This window comes from Etheostoma cragini, chromosome 11 (genome assembly GCF_013103735.1).
Source record: "Etheostoma cragini isolate CJK2018 chromosome 11, CSU_Ecrag_1.0, whole genome shotgun sequence".
In the NCBI taxonomy this organism is placed as follows: Eukaryota; Metazoa; Chordata; class Actinopteri; order Perciformes; family Percidae; genus Etheostoma; species Etheostoma cragini.
In genome coordinates, this window is record NC_048417.1 from 27,906,429 (window position 1) to 27,926,487 (window position 20,059).

Genomic DNA, 20,059 nt, shown 5'->3' on the forward strand with positions numbered 1-20,059 from the left:
CAGGATCCTCTGACAGTAGGTTGGATTTTTTCTAGGTGTGAGAATGACATTACATCATCTAACCAGGAAGAGTTGCTAGGTGGCGTTGGGCTCTTCCACAGTGGCAGTGTTTGACGCTTGGCTATCAGAGAGGCTTTAACAGAAATGAAACCAGCCTGTCTTCGTGCTGGCTCACACATCTGTAGATCAGGGAAATGCAACTAGCTGCCATCAGCTCCTCTACCCACCACCTGAATGAGGAACAATGGACTCATTGACTGAGGAGACGTTCAGACTCATGTTGGCAAAAATCCTTGACTACATTGCACGTTTTTGTTGTTGTTTTTTTTAAATGCGATGGAATATGTGGGATATTTACGCAATGAAATTGCGAGAACTTGTAAAAAACTGCGGTTTGATGAATAAGAGAGTGTTTGTCTTGTTGCGTGATCATGTCACTTCATAACAGCCGTGACGGTCATTTTGACCATTTTGAAATTTGGATGAGTAATAACTTTGCTGGATAAAGAAATACAACCCTGACTTTTTCTAAAAGAGACTACATTTTTATTAAAAATTGTTTTGATACACATTACACCCAAGGCAAAGAATCACTTTGACCTATTTTGGCCATTTTAGGGGCATTTTTCAGGCAGTGCCAGGTAAGGTTAGGTTATAAATGTTCAAATAAGATACTGTTAGGTGTTATTTGCCTGTTATGAGTTATGTTAAATGAATTTCCATGCCAACTTTTTCAGATATGAATGAAGCCCATGAAATAAATGTGTTTTACCATGCCATGATATTGTTTATTGAAACATCTGGGCTACTCAAGTGTTTAATTAAACTCGTTAAATTGTACATTTGGTTGTCATATTGTTTTTTCTAAAGATATCCTAACACAATAAATGCAATAATATCACAATTAGGACTTCTCTTTATTAATCCTTTTGGGATGACTTCCACAAGGAAATTGAAAATTCCAGTTTTTATCTGTTTTTAGCAAGAAGAATACAGTATAGATAGAAAATAAAGTAGTACATATAAAAAACAAGATATGAAAAATATATTTACCATAAATTATCATAGAGTGTCGAGTCAAGTGTTAAAGTGTCCAGGTATTTATGTGAGTCCAGGTGTGTGTGGGTGTGTCCTGTCCTCTCTGTCCTCGGCCCTCTATCATGAGAGATTATAGAGTTATGAATCCGGTCAAAATGACGGCAGTTCCATTAGTTATGGAACATGTCCATCATAAGATCAATAGGAACCTGAGTTAAACTCCATAATACCACAGCATGTTACCACTTTATGTAAAACTGTTAATTTGTCCTAATAAATTCTTCTAATTAATCAGAAAACAAATACACAAAAAAGTATGCTCTAAATACTAAATGTAATATATGTAGCCTATGTCATAATTCAAGTCTCTCTTCCCCCGCCTCTGTCTGCTGCGCTGTGGCAGTGTGTGTGTGTGTGTGTGTGTGTGTGTGTTTGTGTGCGTGTGTGTATGTGAACCTGCGGGTACTTTTGAACAATTATCCAAAGGTTCCCGTTGATCCTATGATGGACATTGAAACGATGGTTGAGGCACGTGTGCATCACTTAAAAGTGTCCCCTGGAAACACTTCCATTGTGGTTTATTGGCATGTGTTTTCAAATTGTCGCGTGTCGTGGTCTATTTGTGCACGTTATCTTAATGTTGTGTGTTGTGGCCCTCAGGGCCACCATATAAAACACTGACATTGATCATTTTTGGTCAGATACATGGGGCCATACATCTTTTATTGAAACGATATAGAGGAACAGGTTCAGGGAAATCATGTGCTACCTGCAATTTGATAAAAAAGAGACGCTCAAATAACTCAATAGCTTGCTACATGCCAGGCTTAATGAAAAACTGTTTCCGACCAATGCAAGATGCCCGTCTACACAATATATCCCCAAAAACCCAGACAAATTTGGAATCAAGTTTTGGCTGATATGCAACGTTGAGAGCAAATATCTGCAAAACCTGGTAAAGGTGAGAGCAGCTCAGCCACACATACACATTGGAGAGAAGGTGGTGCTGAAGCTGGAGGAGCCCTGGAGAGTCACCACAGACAGCATGACCAGCTTTTGCTAGGAATATCAGCCTGGTGGGCACGTTCAACGAACCCCAGAGGGAGCTCCCACCTTCAATGCAAGGGAGAACCAAGGTGCTGATATGTGGGGAAAGGGTGCTGTCGGTGTACCACTGCGACATCCTCAGCACGCAACACCAGCATGTGGCCGTCTCCACTGGCTTTAACAAGAAAGCCTGATGTGGTTGTTACAACCATACAAAAGTAGGGGCTGACGTGCTCCACCATTAGGAACGACATTATCCATTTACCATGTTGACTTGAGGGGAATGATGATTTCGGATTGCTGGTAGCTTATCCTGGTACCCATGATTTTTAGGTGACTCCCTCATTGTGCTATTTTTAGTCTACATCCACAACGTTCTACATACGTCGCCCTTTGGAATTTCTGCCGGATGTACCTGATTTAGGCCAGATGGCCGTTAGCAGTGCCCCTAGCAGTGCTGCGAAGGAAGGTCTGGCAATGCGTCTCTGTCTCTAGTGTTAAAGAAAAATATAATCTTTATCTGAATGTTTAAGGACAGGCTTGATGTAATTTTTCCTAATTTTTAAATCAATATTTGATTTAATTTAATTGATTTATTGAGTACTTCATTTTCTCTCTCTCCTGCAAGCTAAGCCTCAATAGTGGCATTGATATTTTTCCACTTATAAATGTGTATTAATGTGCATAAAGAAGCCTAGAAAAAATAAAAGAATCTCCAAAAGGCATCAAATGACAGATTAGACATTTGTATAATATATCACAAAAAGTTAGATTCTACTTCCATCATTTACACTTTCAAAATAACAGAAAAAGAAAAATGCTGTCTGCAGAAGTTTAGGCACCCTGCAGAGCTTATAGCATGCACCCCCCCCCCCCCCCCCCCCCCCCCCCCCCCCCCCCCCCCCTTTGGAAAGCTGAGACTTGACAGCGTAATGGATTATTCTCAATCATCATCTGGAAAGACCAGCTGATGTCAATTTTAAGGTTTTAAATGCCCAGACTCATCTGACCCCCCCCCAAAAAAAATCAGCACCATGGCTTCTTCTAAGCAGCTGTCTAGAAAACTGAAACTGAAAATAGTTGAAACTCACAAAGCAGGTGAAGGCTATAAGAAGGTAGCAAAGCGTTTTCAGATGCCAAAATCCTCTGTTGGGAATGTAATTAAGAAATTGCCATCATCAGGAAGAGTGGAAGTTAAACCAAGATCTGGAAGACCAAGAAAAAACCCATGTTAGACTGCCCAATCCATCCAGAAAGACCTGGAGACCCTGGAGTTGGCACACCATTCCATTACATAGAGATACTCGTACAAACATGGTCTTCATGGAAGAATCATCAGAAGAAAACCTCTTCCACGTCCTCACCACAAACATCAGCGTTTGAAGTTTGCAAATGAACATATAGACAAGCCTAATGCATTGTGGGAACAAGTTCAGTGGACAGATGAGGATAAAGTAGAACTTTTTGGCAGAATGAGCAAAGGTAGGGTTGGAAAAGAAAGGGCACAGAATTTATTGAAAAGAACCTCTGTCCAACTGTTAAGATCAATCATGCTTTTGGGTTGCATTGCAGCCAGTGGCACAAGGAACATTTCATGAGTAGAAGGAAAAATAGATACAATTAAATTTCAGCACATTTTAGACGCTAACTTGATGCCATCTGTGAAAAAGCTGAAGTTAAAGAGAGGATGGCTTCTACAAATGGATAATGATCCTAAACACACCTCAAAATCCACGGTGGATTACATCAAGAGGCGTAAACTGAAGGTTTTGCAATGGCCTTCACAATCTCCTGACCTCAACATAATGTAAAATCTATGGATAGACCTTAAAAGAGCAGTGGTGACAGACAGCCCAGAAATCTCAAAGAACTGGAAGACTTTTGGAAGGCAGAATGGGGGCACTACAACGTATTATCTCTGCAGGGGGGCCAAACTTTTTCCTACGCCATTTTTTCAGTTTTCTTTTATTTTTAAAGTGTAAATTAACTTTTTGTGCCATATTATACCAATGTCTAATCTGTCATTTGATGCCTTTTGGAGATTTTTCCATCTTTTCTTGGCTTCTTAATGCACATTTAAAGGTTTTACCTGTGGTGCCCGAACTTTCGAACCCCTTTGTATTTGTTCTATTCTTTAGTTTCTTTGCTTTTATTGTAGCTACTAGAAATGGGACGGATCTGCAACAGAGGCCAAAAAACAATCTCCAGCTGCAGATCATCTGTTTTGAAATTGTTCAGAACAGAACAAGAAGTTTGTTTGGAAATATGTTTTGAGATTTAAATAATGGATTTCTTGGAGGGGTAAGCTTTGCTGTGATTGGGGTTCACTGAAAAATGGTAAGCACTTTATCACAATTAGGCTATATTCATAACAATGCCAGTGGGACACCAACACAATGGTCACAATTGTTATATTTGGAATCTGATTGTAAGATGATTTGTGTTCTCATGAACGTTAGATGAGAAAGTTCGAGGCAGGAAATGTGGGTTTTATTTGAGTTAGAAACTGGTAACTAGTAGTAATTTCTGTATACTAGCAGAGTTTTGCTAGCTCCAGTATGTAAACAAAGTCACAAGATGGCAGCCGTAATGTTGTACTTTTATTTATGTATAATGCACCTCCTTGACATTGATAACATAAGTGGGTATTTGTAAAAATGACCTGTTTATTAAGGTTTGGTAAATGGGTTATGAAAACTTCACTAGCTGACTAACTACAGCAAGTGAATGTCAGAGAACCCATTAAGATTACAACAATGTTGGTAATATTTGGTTAAAAACAGATTTGTAAGTTCATAGAACATACTATATTATTTCAGTGGTTAAAAAAATATCATTTTGTGTTGTAATGTAAAAGGCAAATTTGTGAAATAAGTGAATAAGACGTTTAATAGGAAAAATATGTGAAGTTTGTGAAAAAAAAGAGAAAGAAAGTTATTTACATATATATTTATAACATTTGTTATTAAAGACAACTAATGCACACAACTAATGTTTCCTGTCTCCTTTTCCTGAATCCATACAGGGCATATTTAGTTACTCATGAAGCCTGTAACACAACATCAATAATCTATTCATAGGTCTTTAAATCTTATTTAGGTCTATGACCCTGTGTGTGGATCTGCAGCTTCATGACATGACAACCATAAACAACTGTTTTGAAGTGAAGATATTTGAAAGATGGATTCTTGCAAACGTGAACCGTTGGGATTTCCATGTCAGTTTGGGTCTTGAACAGACTTTCTTTGACATTTGTGCTACATCTAGAAAAGACGTTCAAAACAACTTTGATTCTGACTGCCTTAAAGCGCCCGTATTCTGCTCATTTTCAGGTTTATAGTTGTATTTAGAGGTTGTACCAGAATAGATTTACATGGTTTCATTTTTAAAACACCATATTTTTGTAGTACTGCACATTGCTGCAGATCCTGTTTTCCCCTGTGTGTTCAGGTCTCTGTTTTAGCTCCAGAGTGAGACATCTCACGTCTTTTCTATCTTTGTTGGGAGCTGCACATGCTCAGTAGCTCGGTAAGATCTCATCAGCTAGATAACTCTTTCTCCAGCTTTGGTCAGTCCAAGGCAGGATCAGCTGGGAGACTTCTTCTAGACCAGGGACACTTGTGGAATACCTGTACAACAGGGACAGGAAGTAGAACAGGGACAGGAAGTAGTTCTTTTGGAGATTCTGGTCAACTAGTGGCTGTTGGAGCAGTGTTTTGCCATTGAGAACGAGCTAGCATGCTACGGTTAGCCACCTCGTCTCTAGTCACGTAGAAAGCCGTGCAGATGTTGGACAGCTCACCCGGAGACTGAAGACAGAGGACATTCAGAAACCGGATCTCACTCAGAACAGTGTGGATGGGTTTATTTGTTTTTTGCATGTTTGTATGCATGTGGAAGCACCAGAGACATCCGGAAAAGACAATTGGTGGCTGTTTTTAGATGTCCAACAATTATGTCTTTAACACATCTTTAATTATCTTCCTGGAGGATGTCTTCTGGATGTCCATAAGTCACTTCTTTTTGTCGCGTTCTAGAGGATTTCTTGCTCACTGGGTGGTATCAAATTCTATGATTCTGGTATCGCTTGGTGTTGGATCCAAACTTCAGTTCAGGTTCAGTGGCTAAGCAAAACTTTCGGTACAATAAGAAAGGACACTACAGTATTGCAGTACTACTGTACAGAAGATTCTCAGAGTGTGATAAGTCACTCACATAACAAATCTAATACCTCAAACAATCTCTTTATCAACCTTGTCTTGTGATTGTATTCGATGATTGACAGTGTAATTTCATTTGTAACACGTCACTGTAAAGCTGTTAATAACAACACAAGAAGCAAATAGAAATTCCTCTGTTGGCTCTATTTTCTCAATAAAACAATGCACAAACCCAGCCTGTCTGCCAATTTTTTGAGGGGTAATCCATTTTCTGGATCCAGGGTTTAATTAGTTGACAGGACACTGATTAAAACACATTGGGTATGCTACAGTAATGAGTACATAGAGCACCGTAGCATGGGGGAATCATCTCCATGTAAACTACAGTGCCCATGTCAATAGTAATAAAGGATTGTATCACCCAGAGCCACAATGTGGCTCACTGATGTGTTTAATAGTTTTGGACAACAACGGTGCTAACATCAGGCTCCATACAGTATATACAGACACAATGCCTGTTAATAGGATCAATATATTGTTTTCTTAACCCTTGTGTTGTCCTCCCATGTCAAAAAGAGACAACAATTTTAAAAAGTCGTCACTTGTTCAGATTTTAATTTTCAATTTTCAGAAATTATGAATTAGTTTGACTTATAGTTAAGATCAGAGGAATAAAAGTGATCAATTGTATTTACGAAGAGCGTTGGAAGGAATCCAATCCATTTTTTGTGGAAATTTTGCTAAAAAGAAACTCACATTTTAGATATAGACATTTTTCAAAAGGGTAAAATTTGAACAGAGGACAACAGGAAAGTTAATGGGATCGGTTGACAATAAGACAAATGTCAACTATTGCCAACCTTAGGCTGAAACATCCTTGAACGAATTAAAACAATGCTTTTATATTTCTTGAACTCCGTCAAACCCATTTGAAACACTTGATACACATGTATCTTCCTGAAACAAGACTATATCAATCTCTTTTAAGAAAGCAATATGCAGTGATTCAGCGCAGTGTGATTTATGTTTTTTTTTAAAAGACACTGGAAAACTCAAAATGATTCTTCTTTTTTAATGTCTTTGATTTAGTGTCTTTTCCCCTCGCATATTTCACTGACCTTTTAAAACTTATCTGCATTTCTGTATTTTAAGCCGAAAACATGAAATACATATGCTGGATTTCTGTTTTATATATTTCATAAGAAATAGTCATGTCTAACAGATTAGGGGATTTCTGTTTCTGTCACAAACGGCATACATTGGCACTGAAAGTTGCCACTCAAACAAACACACACACTCCCCAACACGTTGTGGTTTCAGACACACAAAGTTACTAGGACGTTCTGGTGTTTACTAGTCTTTCTGTGATTCTTGGAAATTGCAGCTTTCATACTGAAGTCTCTGAATTTTGTTTGTCAACCACAACCGTCTCTGTGAATGGTAAAATGTATTGCTGTGTAAGTGCTGTGGTTGAATCAGGAAGTCCTGTTCAGACAACAGACTGCATGGGTAATCATTTTCTTGTTTGCTTAGTTTCTCTTCCAATAAAGTTTGATAACCTGTCTGATTGCCTAATCACTTTCTATCATTGCTACCTTTTTAACACAATTGTTGCCATGTCCAAAAATGGTGGTCAACACTTTTAGGCCCACCAGTACCACGGAGGAACTCATGGAACCACAGACAAAGAGATTTCGGCCTACACATACATTTCCAATCCTGATCCAGCTCTGAAACAAAGGGAAGCAATTGTCTCCTCAGACAAGAGGAGAAAAAGACTATTTTAGAGCAGCACCCAGCAAGTCACGTGTATGTGGGCGTTAGTGCACAAATGACCAAAACGCCAGGAGGTCCTGGATTCCCATTGGACAAGGGGACCCCAAACACAGCCTGGAACCGTGGCCTGTAAAACATGCTGAAACACAGAAACCTCTGCTCGACTTCGGTTGAAAAACTGTGCGTAAAGTGGATTTCATTTTGGTGTAAGAAGCACCGCGGACCTCTGGAAACACGCACCCGCGTTTTCCTACCTGTAGGAAAAGGAAACAAGGCATTTCTTCTAAAAAGTTGATTGAAATCGCTCCCTGCTGTTCTTCTGGGGAAGTCCATTTTCTCCGTGTTCGGACAAACAGAACCGGACCGTTTTGTTACCTTGGATTATCTGTGGACAAACATAAAGGAACACACCAAAGTAAGGAGGCTTCGTAGTGTTTCTGGCCAGAAAAACAGGTGTTTTATTAATGTGATAACTGCTAATGCACTAGGGGGGCACTGTGTGAACACCACACATAGGAAAAAACACATCCTGGTGTGGTTATGTGGGGGGTGGGGATTGTTGAGGCTGGTCAGCTGGAGTCGATGACTGGAGGTGGAAGGTGGGGTGGAGGGTTGGACTCTTTGTCTGTGACGACAGCTGATAGCAGAGGTAGAAACAGCTTTAAAGCAAGGTTTTGACTCTGTGATTGGCCCTTGGAATTTGTACAGGATTCTGATTGGTTAAGCAGGGAGGTGAACGCCTCCAACAGCTGATTCTATTGTGGAATATAGCATTGATTAAGGTCTTCCTGAAAGAACTAACGCTGGGCTACATATCTTCTCATGTTCGGGGAGTGCTCTCCTGTTGGTCAGTTCTGGAACAACATTGCATTCAAAATTTCCGCCTTGTTTAATCATACTGTACCTGTTACTGTCGATGTTTTGATCCTGAATGACCGGCCCTCCAGCTCTCTGGGACTCAGAAACCTGCTGTGTTTGCTGGACTTACATCTGCAACCAGTTGGAAACCACCCCATAACCTGTGTATCCACACGTGGACCCTTTCCTAATTGGATGTGGTCTAAATGGAACTCTCTACGGCACGGATACACGGAGTAGCTGTAAAGACTCTGAATGCATGGGGGTCCTTGGGTTTTGGGCTGCCTTGTGCTGCAGCCCTTGTTCCTTGTCTTGTGTGTGTCTGTTGTGTGTGTCTGTTTCTGCATGTGTTGTTTTGTCTCCGTCCCTTCCGTTTTCCCTTTCTGGGTGGTTTGGTCCTGGGACGAGTTCCTTTGTCCAAGCGTATTATTTGTAACGGTTTGTAAATGTTTGTGGTTTTTGAATTAAAAAATCCCCAAAATGATCACAAAAATGAAATACAATGTGTGGCGGGAGTTTGTGACCAAAGACCGAAATGAGTGACTGTGACGCTCAATGACAATTGAGCCCTGATGTCCTGTGATATGACCTGTAAGGACTGTCCATCCACTGCAGACGGTCCAGGCGTGGCTACAGCCATGCTTGCGGTGATGCTCCATTCATGCACTGTATGTACTTGTCTTCAGTCTTTAATTTACAGCAGGAAGTGGAAGGGCGGCTGGGCTTAGTTGCAACATAATTTGGTCTGGGGAGTCTCACAGCTGCAGTAAGTGAGGGTGAATTATTGCCATCAAAGTAAGTAAAAAAAATTATTCAAGCTTTGCTTTCAGATATGATCCAAGCTCTAAAATAACAACTAAGACTTACACACTATTCTAAATCTGCACATTACATTTTCAATTGGTTTTGTATTTTATGTTAGTTTTACTTAGTTTTCAAAATGTGTTTACTAGTTTTAGTTTAGTTTCAGTTTTTTGTTTAAGTTTTATAGTAGTTTTAGTATATTTTTGTCAAGGCCAGGTATAACATCTCAGAAGTATGTAGCTACATACAAAATACCTGGACCCTGATGTTCAATGTTTTTTTAAGATTATTTTTGGGCATTTTAGGCCTTTATTTGACAGGACAGATGACGACATGAAAGGGAAGCGAGTGAGGGGGGGGGGAACGACATGCCACAAAGGGATACAGCCGGAGACCAACTTCATATTCATGAGAGATGATGCCAGAGAAGATTCCATTCATGGTTTCATATATGTCACTAAAGTGTCTATCTGTGTGTTACAGTGCAGACATGTCTCCTACCAGCCTTGTGATTTTACTTCTATGTGGTAAGATATTCACCTTGGTATTTTCTCATGTGTTCTTTGTCTGCATCATACAGAGAAGTTCCTGAAATTAGCAACCCTATGAATTGAATCAAGAATACATTTTCAATCGAAAATTGCTTTTGAATTAATAGGGCTGTAATTTTGAATGGACAATCAATTTTGAATTGAATCCTGACCCCAAGAATGAGATTTGAATTGTTATATTCCAAAAGATTCACATTGGGCCTAGTTGTGATTAAAGTGCTACAGCGCTGTAGACCTGGAAGCAGAAAAATAAAGACCCTGTTGGGACTGTTCCAGTACTCTATTGGAGGTTTTCAGCTGTGAGGTTGCCAGTGTTTTAATGAGTCAGAATTAGGACTCACAATTTCCTCTTCTGAATACTATGATCTCTCTTCTAGCACCCATAATGGACCAGATACCTCTGCATGCCCCTGTTGGAGGCTCCATCCTGATTCCATGCTCCTTACCAGCTAGTTCATCTGAGAGTCTGAAATGGTTTTACTGGCAGGAGGACCAGTCTCAGGACGTTTTATTCTCCTGGGATGCTAGTGGGAAAACAGAAGAAATCCCTGATATATACAGGGACAGGGTTGAAGCCTTCAATACTGAGTTTAGTTCTGGAAACATTTCCATTAGACTTAACAATGTTTTAGTGGGAGATGACAAGAAAACATTGTGTGCCAGTGTTGGGTGGAAGGGAGGTCCCAAACCGTGTGACCCATGCTGTGAATCCACATTGCAGGTTTCAGGTAAGTAAGTTAGTTTCTTTCTTCCAAACCAAAATGTTGTATAAAAGTGTTATAAATGTCTCTATTGTGTTAAAGTTATTATTTCTGTCACACTCATAGCTCCATACCAAGATCTAGTCCTGACAGTTAATGAGAAGAATGCAACCTGCACAGCACGTGGAGGTTACCCTAGACCTCTAGTGTCCTGGACGGGTCAAAACATATCCGGCTCGGCACAGCTGCACGGAGCTCTGACGGAACTGCTGCAGGATCCAACCGAGAAAACCTTCTCTGTCAAAAGCTCTGTCAGCGTGAAGGACTTACAGTCTGTAACCTGCCTCATATACAACCCTAATTCCCACAAGACCATCAAGGAAAACGTAGAAATCGATGTGCCTGGTGAGTTCGGCAGCTCCAAGCATCTTTGAGGGTTTAATATAATTAATTAAAACAATATAGTTTGAGTTACAACAAATAACTAATAATAGACTGTAACGACACTTAGGTTGCTTTCACACCTGCCTTGATTGGTCCATTTAAAACAAACCCTGGAGCGTTTGGTTGGATAGTCTCGTTGGATAGTCTGGTGTCAAAGCTCATCCGAACTCTGGTGCGTGGCCCGACCCAAATACAGGAAGTGAACCAAAAACAGAGCACTTAGTAGCCTGTGATTTCAACCTTGTACATCATTTACGGACCTATAAATGATTTAGGGGTGATAACGGTCCGATCTTTAAGCTGTTCTGAACAGACATCTCTGGTAGTCTGTGTGACATCATTGCTCTCTTTCACCCGCTGTCCTGCTCACATTGTTCGCCTTCATCTAAAATAGCTTACTGGGAACGCTAAAGTTCTTCAGGTCGGAAGTGAGTCCTTACTCCAAGTGAAGGACTTTAAATAACTTGGGGTCTTGTTTGCGAGTGAAGGGACAATGGAGCGTGAGATTGGTCGGAGAATCGGAGCAGCGGGTGCGGTATTACATTCCGTTTATCGCACCAACAAAAAGAGAGCTGAGTCAGAAGGCAAAGTTCTTGATCTAGCGCTCAGTTTTTGTTCCTACCATCACCTATGGTCATGAAGTCTGGGTCGGGACCAAAAGAACTAGATCCAGGGTACAGGCGGCTGAAATGGGTTTCCTCAGGAAGGTGGCTGGCGTCTCCCTTAGAGATAGGGTGAGAAGCTCAGTCATCCGAGAGGAGCTCGGAGTAGAGCCGCTTCTCCTTCACGTCGAAAGGAGCCAGTTGAGGTGGTTCGGGCATCTGGTAAGGATGCCTCCTGGGCGCCCCCTAGGGAGGTGGTCCAGGCACGTCCAGCTGGGAGGAGGCCTTGGGGAAGACCGAGGACTAAGTGGAGAGATCATATCTCCAACCTGGCCTGGGAACACCTCGGGATCCCCCAGTCGGAGCTAGATAATGTGGCTCGGGAAAGCAAACCCAACCAAATGAAAAATGCAACAATGTTGCAACTTCACCCCGGAGTCCACTGCACATTAGGTGTGAAAGTGCCATTACTTCCAAAGAATTATAGCCAGTCTTAGTTGTTTCAGAGAGCTAAATGAAATGCCGACAAATGTCGAGATCTATTCACAGTCTGACAGTAAAACAATAACTATGAAATATCAAGTCCATTACATTGGCTTCATTGGGGGTTAAAGAAGACAACAGGATGTCGCACAAATTAATTTTGACACTCCCAAAGCTGCATATCCCTGAAGCCTAAAGTGTTTCTGAGTGGCAGCCCTACAAAAAAGCAAGTGGTACATTAAAGCAGAACCCTCGCCAAACGGCAACCTAGGGTCTTTTTGTTGATGTACCTGAGTCAAATCTTCGTTTAAAAGCATAATTAGAACGGAAGCGCCACTTTGAACCCTTATATTGTCTTCACTTTCGGGAACCTCTCGTATCCCCCGGGTCCCTACTCCGTCTGTGGTCATGTCCGGAATGTTCTCCGTTGTTGTTCTTCATTCTTCTTGCTGTCTATTGAGCCAGTAGAAAACAGTCGAGGGAGGAAAGCTCCTAAAGCTTACTTCCATATAAATGCACGAATAATTTATTGTTTTGTCATTAGTGAAACACAACAATGATATTTCCTCACATGGAGTCCGTAAATTCGCATTCGGAGATCGACTCTTTTGACTGACAAGATGGCGGCGAGCTGAAACGCCATCCGCTCCAATGAGTCAATCAAAACTTCTTTTTAGTAAACTCTGTGTGCACAAGCAATGTTCTCAATGCTGTGTTCATGTGTATAGCCCCTGGTGATGCTTTGAGCAAACTTTCATGTCATGTCGAGCCTTCTTAGGGTTTTCAAAATAGCGATTTTGATGCTATCATAGTAGCGCCCCTAGCACTCCCATTCAAATAGCCAATTGACCGAAAAACGAGAATGTTATATATAATAATATTAAGACGGTTTTAAAAGTGGAGCTACACTTACATTCACAAAAATACCGTAGGTTGCATTTTGGCAAGAATTACGCTTTAATGTTTGAATGCATAATTAGTGTTTTTGCAGCATGTACAATAATGTGTTACTCTATTATTTTCACTATTTCACAGGTGGGAGCCAGAGTCAACATTATGGGTTGTATGTAACTCTTGCAGCTGTACTCGCTGCAGGTGCTGTACTCGTTTTCCTGTTGAGGCTGTGGAGAAAATGTGAGTGATTTATTATGATTCATCAGTCAGAAAAGATTGAATTATCCTGTGTGTGTGTTTGTGAAAATATACTGAGGAGGATATTTTTTGTCGGCACAGATACAATTCCAGCTGCTGATAATAATCGATGACGACCACCACTATGATAGCATGTCCTGTCTTGATCATGAGTAGGTAGACGGTTCCATGTTGTCTAAAATATCTTTGTTTGCAAATGTTTGCTTGAATGTTGTGTGATTCAGTACAAAAATTTATGGAAACACCTTAAAATGTCTAAAATCAATTTGATTTACCAATTTGATAGCAGCATGGGACGTCATTACCACAGGTTTTATTGGCTTTAAAGCCGTTGGATGGAAACACACTTTCACCAGATTTATTCACATGAAGTGAAAGAGTTTTTATTATTGAATTTCAGATTGACAAGTGGATGGAGACTTGGCGACTGGCTGCCTCTTGGTTTAGATTTTACGGATCACTTTTAAAGCTCGTCAGGGTTTAACCCCCCCAACTGGATGACAGAAATGCATGCGAGCCTGTTTGCAACCATAGTTCCTCAGACGCGGGCCTTCTAACCATTCCACAGTCGAGACTCAAAACCAGAGGTGATCGTGGCTTCTCCTTCAGGACGCCCGAGGAGATAAGGACTTCTTCTTAATCATTTTGTTAAACAGATTAATGTAAACTAGCTTTAATGTGATTTTGGTTCTTTTTCTTCATCTTCTTTTTACACTATGACCTGTTAATTTGATTGTATGTACATTCATTTGTTTTCTGTCATTTACAGGTGCCCCATTTTATTTTAATGTGTGTACAGTATGTGTATGGATATGAATGGGATTTTGTTTCTTCTGTCAAAACTCTGTAAAACATTTGTTGTTAAAGGTGCTAAATAGTCAAAACTCCAGCATAAATAACTACTTTAATTTAATTCAATATTATTTACACACTCTATAATTTACTTTACCATTTTTGTCTTGTCCTGTCTTTAGTGTTACTTCCTGTGTCTTCCCGCTCTTGTGATTACCTGATGTTTTCACCTGCCTCCCTGGCCTCTCGTCACCTGCCTTATGTTATCCTAATTACCTGGTGTAGTTAATAGGCTCGTTCGAGATGAACTGCGCCTCGCCTGTAAAGTAGACGAGAGCTGGCGGCAGCAGTAAAGTCGGACAGTTTCCAGCCAATTCCTAGCCGCCTTCAGGCCAAACAGGAAGTGACAAAAACACTGTGGTGCGATTCCGATTTAATAAAATATAATCAGACCCACATACCGGCTGGTCCACAGTCTCCAGTTGTTTTAATTATGACAGAGTAGCTCTCAAAATGTTCTTCATGCGATCTGTTGCTGATTTTAATTAACAACAGACTTTTTTCCTGTTGGTTAGCCCCGGCATCCTGATCCTGTCAGCGTCTCATGTTGTCCTGCTTGGTCCCCACCAGACGCCTTCCCATTGGTTTTCCCTTCCTCGTGGATTTTTGCCAGCTCCTGTGCTCCAGTTTTTGGTTCCCTCATTTTGTCATGTATTTTGGACTATGTTTTGTCTAAATAAAACCTTTTTTGAGACCTCCACTACTTTTGGGTCCTCCTTTGTCTCCCATCACAGAGGGAAGCTCACCTGGAGCTTTATTTTCTGCAGTCAGACACACCTGAGAGAGCAACTGAGGCCGGTCTCTGTTTGGTGCCTGATTAAGTTGGCTTTATTTAAAAAATAAAATAAAATTTAAAAAAAGTTTAAAAATCCAGTGTTAATAATGCATGTCTAGAGCTAGCAACATGGATCAGGTTGTTAGCTCATTTTATTAAACATAATATTAGAAACACTATTTATTAGAATCTTCATGGTCATGAGGGTCCAAAGCTGGTAGTGATTATTTAAGCACATAAGCTAAATCACAGGGCGCTTTAGGTGGTTTTAAACAACATATTGGCCTTTTTTAATATGCATTTAACATAAAGATTTGAAAATGTAGATTCTGGACACCCAACTGTTTTCAACTGGGGGAGGGGAATGTACTTCCAAGTCAAGCAAGGTATGATATTTTGTATACATTGGTCATGTTTTTGGAAACTTTTCTTTTAAAGTTGTGTACTGTGTTTTTCTTTGGTTTTAAATAGAAGAGCTGACTATTAATATCTACAGTAGATAGCATTCTGATTTAATAACCACGTGCAGCTTCGTTTACTTGCCTTATTGTCCGAACACCATTATTACAGCCACATGCTGTAGGCTTTTTCCCTAAGTAACTTTCTCTTTATTACATACAGTATGTGACCTCTCTGTTCCAATAAATGACATACCTCCCTTTAAAAAAAAACCAACCCATCCACTTCTCTACTAGCTCTTCTCTTAGCAGCTACCTCACAACCTGTGTCTGTTCAACAACATACAACTATTTCACAACATATCCCCACAATGTATAGCGCACAAAATCACAAAGTCTGTCAGGTGCCCTTTTAAACCCTCTGAGGTCCGGCCATTGTCATGTCTGATGTTTCAATCTCCTGCGGTAGTGTCTGAGTGACATTAGTCTGGGCATGTGTGTCTGCATCGAGTCCACGGTCCTCAACTCCCGGATTGTCGTCCTGTGTACTGTGTATTTTCTTTGTCTTGTTGACCGGTATCTCAAATCTTTTCACTCGTGTGGTGTTCTTCCGATAGCATGCTCCTGTTGGACATTCAACCACAAGTTGATTTCCCGTTTCACTCGCAACTTTACGTGGTGTTGATTTGAATGGCGTTGTAAACTTGTCCATTTGGTCCGCCTGTATGAGTACAGTGTCTCCAATGTCCACTTTTGAGTACTGAGCTCGTCTTTATTCATCAGCATATATTTTTGCCTTTCCTTTCTGCTCCACATCTCTGTTGCATACCTCCACCCATTTGGTGGTGTCCTCCCGTGCTGAATTACTTTTACAGTTTTCCCTGAATAAGTCAGATTTGAACTGTGGTCCCTTGTCTGACTTGAAGGTAACGGGTATACCTGCTGAAGATTGACTCGAGGCTGTCAATGATTTTCTCTGCAGTTGTAGAGGTCAGAACATCTTACTCATAATAGCGACTGTAATAATCTATTACTACATGTGTACGTTGTGATTGGTTGGCAGTGGTCCTGACAAATTTATTGCAAGATCCTGCCAAGGACGGTCTGGTAGTGGTGTTCTCAATGGTTCTGGTGGGTCGGGTCTGGATACCATTTGACATCCATGACAAGTCTTATAATACTTCTCAGCTGCTTTATCCACGCCAGGCCACCAGACCTGGATTCTAAGGTTTTGTTTGGTTCTAACTCATTCCCAAGTGTCCTTCATGAGCTAGTACTATGCGATTTCCCCGAAGGACTATGTATCCCACTACACACAGTTCATTCACAATTGGTGCACATGCTTTCTAGAACTCAAAGATTCCATTTGTGATGGCCTTGCGTACCTCGACTATTTCAGGGTCAGTAGCGGAGGCCTCCTCCACCTCTCGTGTGGTGAGTGATCTGGGAGTAGCACTTGTTAATCCAAATCTCGCATACTGCTGATTCATGTTTGTGTATCTCCTTTTTTCCAGTATCCTTTAGCAGCCGTGAAAGCGGGTCTGCAATGTTTTATTTGCCAGGTATGTGTAGTACTCATTCAGATGCCTGCAGTTTGAGGACCCTTCACTCTATGCGTGCACATGGTTCGGATCGCTGACTCTATATAACTTCCAACGGCTAATGATCTATGACTAGATCAAACTTCCCGTCTTACAAATATGGATGTAGCCTCTCGCAAGCCCACACCAGCGCTAAGGCTTCACGCTCTGTCTGAGAGTACCTCCGCTCACAGTCTGTCAGGCTGCAACTCACATAGCACACAGGTACCATCTCTCCATGCAGGTCCTGCACGAGTAGAGCTCCTACCCCACGTAAGACTTGCACCTGCTATTACCTTGGTTGGTGCTTCCTAGTCAAAAAAAGGCTAGTGTACAGCTCTTACTCTCCTTTCTCTGACTGAAGTATCCCCAGGAATATCAGTCCGTCCATGTTAAACTGACATTTTTCGTGATTCAGTGTTAGTCCACATTCTGAGAGTCTTTTCATGTCAGCGTGCAGCCGCTTGTCATGTGTTTCCTGGTCTTGTGCGTTCACATCACATCATCTGAGATGTTTTCCACACCCTTAAGGCCAGCTAACGCATTGGCTATCTCATGTTGGTATTGCTCACGGGCTAACAACACACCGAGTATCAGTCTCTTGTGCCTGGATACTACGTTGTGCACCGCAAATATAGTTATCTCTCGTGACTCTGGAGTTAGTTTTAATTGATAGCCCCCTTTTAGGTCTAGCAGGTGTAGCCATTAATGGATATTGCATCTGGAGTGTATGTTTGTCTGGAACCGCTGAGACATTTTCACCTATTTTCAACACTCCTAGATCCATGTCTGTTCTTTTCCCCAAGAGTGGTTCACTGTGGCCTTTAATAACAATGACCTCTGCTTTCTCATCCCTATTACCGATTGTGATTTCACACTTAAATACCCCCTTAACTGACAATGACTGGCAAGATGAATATGGGTACAAATTCCTTTGCTTTTTTGGCGCACATGAATGACATTTTACCTGTTGGTCCTTCAGTCTGTCCCATACATTTTCTCCCATCACATTACTCATTATCTACTAGCATTTTCAAGTCTACTCCCCACCACACAAAAGGTAAACCTCTCTGAAATTTCATCCTCTTTTATAATAAAAATCTACCTTTTCCATTACAGTTGTAACATGTCTGTCCACGTGCAGGGCATTTTCCCATGTGATCAGTGTATCTGATACATTTTGTCCACAATTTTGTCGTCATCTTTATCTCTCAATTGTCCTGTTGTTTCATGTACTTTCCTCCTTTTTGTTTGACATGATGAACAGTGTCTGTCTCCCTCTGTTGTCCATGCAGAGACATAGCCGCCATCTGCTCCTCAAATCTTTTGATATCTTCATTTCGAACATGCAAGAGAAAGTATATACAAATAAAATAAAGAAGAAATAATAAAAAGGAATAATAAAACAATGCAATAATGCAATTTAAAACATTGGAGAGAAAAACAACAAACAAGGTACCCTTCTTTCCTGTGTTAACATACCTCTATCACATGTGCAAAAAGGAGTAGGAAGAAGTAAAACTTATGTACTCCTACCCCTTTAATTCTTGCATTCCTTCAATTTACAATATTTATAATTCTATTGCTATATACAGTATATCCATATATATACACATACCTACACATATACATACACATATATATATATACACAGATACCCTCATACAAATGTATAAATAAACAAAACAAAAAACACAAACAAAACTTTCTACAGTGCTTCTCTATACCTTCTGAAAATAATTTCTTTGTACATTTTTTTGAAAAGGAATATGTTTGGGCATTGCTTTAGGTTCTCATTTAGTTTGTTCCACGATTTAACTCTGCAAATTGATAAACATAATCTTTTCGTTGATGTTCTACATCTATTAGTCTTAAATCTTACCCTCCCTCCCTTTCAGAGAACATCTTTTGTATATTCCCAGGCAATAGGCTATTTCTTACTTTGAACATGAATACTGCAATTTGATATTCAATTAAATCATGGTATTTTAGTAATTTAGACTTTAGAAATAATGAATTTGTATGATCCCGAACTTCTGCGTTGTGCATGATTCTTATTGCTCTTTTTTGCATAATGACTAGTGGCTGTAGTGAGTGTTGATGTTGATGAAGTGTTTCCCCAAACCTCTACACAGTCATTCAAATAAGGTAACAGTAGTGAGCAGTATAGGATGTGAAGTGATTTGAGATCCAGAATGTGCTTAGCTCTTGTTAGGACTGAAATACTTCTGGACAGTTTGGTTTTAATGTGTTTTATGTGAGGCTTCCAGCAAATCTTGTCATCTATGATCACTCCAAGGAATTTATTTTCATGTACACTTTCTATGTTAACCCCCTCTATCTGTATCTGTGCTTGATGCTTTGACTTACAGTTTCCCAATACCATGAATGTAGTTTTACTCAAATTTATTGAGAACCTGTTTATGTCAAACCATTGTTTTATTTTCTTGAATTCTAAAGTGATTAATTCCAAAAGTTGCTGTAAGCTGTCCCCTGATCCAAATGTTTGTATCATCTGCAAATAATACAAAATTCAATACTTGAGATACTTTACAAATATCATTGATATATAATAAAAATAACTTTGGTCCCAACACTGACCCCTGGGGGACACCACAAGCAATGCCCAGACATTCAGACATATAATCTCCCATCTTCACAAATTGTTGTCTGTCTCTCAGATAACTACTTATCCAGTTTAGAGCTACCCCCCGATCCCGATTCGTTCCAGTTTACTGATTAATATTTTGTGATTTATTGTATCAATTGCTTTTTTTAGATCAATGAAAACCCCAACTTCACACTGTGAGGCAAGTTCCACCATGCGGGCCAGTGTCA

At 40.4% G+C, this 20,059-nt stretch overlaps 1 protein-coding gene across 1 annotated transcript; it reads left to right on the top strand.

The window, feature by feature from the left end:
- Positions 1-9,577: 9,577 nt before the first annotated feature.
- On the top strand, positions 9,578-13,606 carry LOC117952423 (T-lymphocyte activation antigen CD80-like). Its single transcript, XM_034884709.1, has 5 exons — positions 9,578-9,674; positions 10,167-10,210; positions 10,612-10,962; positions 11,062-11,340; positions 13,500-13,606. The coding sequence occupies exons 2-5, from the start codon at positions 10,174-10,176 to the stop codon at positions 13,604-13,606; spliced, it is 774 nt and encodes a 257-aa protein (XP_034740600.1). The 5' UTR covers positions 9,578-9,674; positions 10,167-10,173.
- The last annotated feature ends 6,453 nt before the right edge of the window (positions 13,607-20,059 follow it).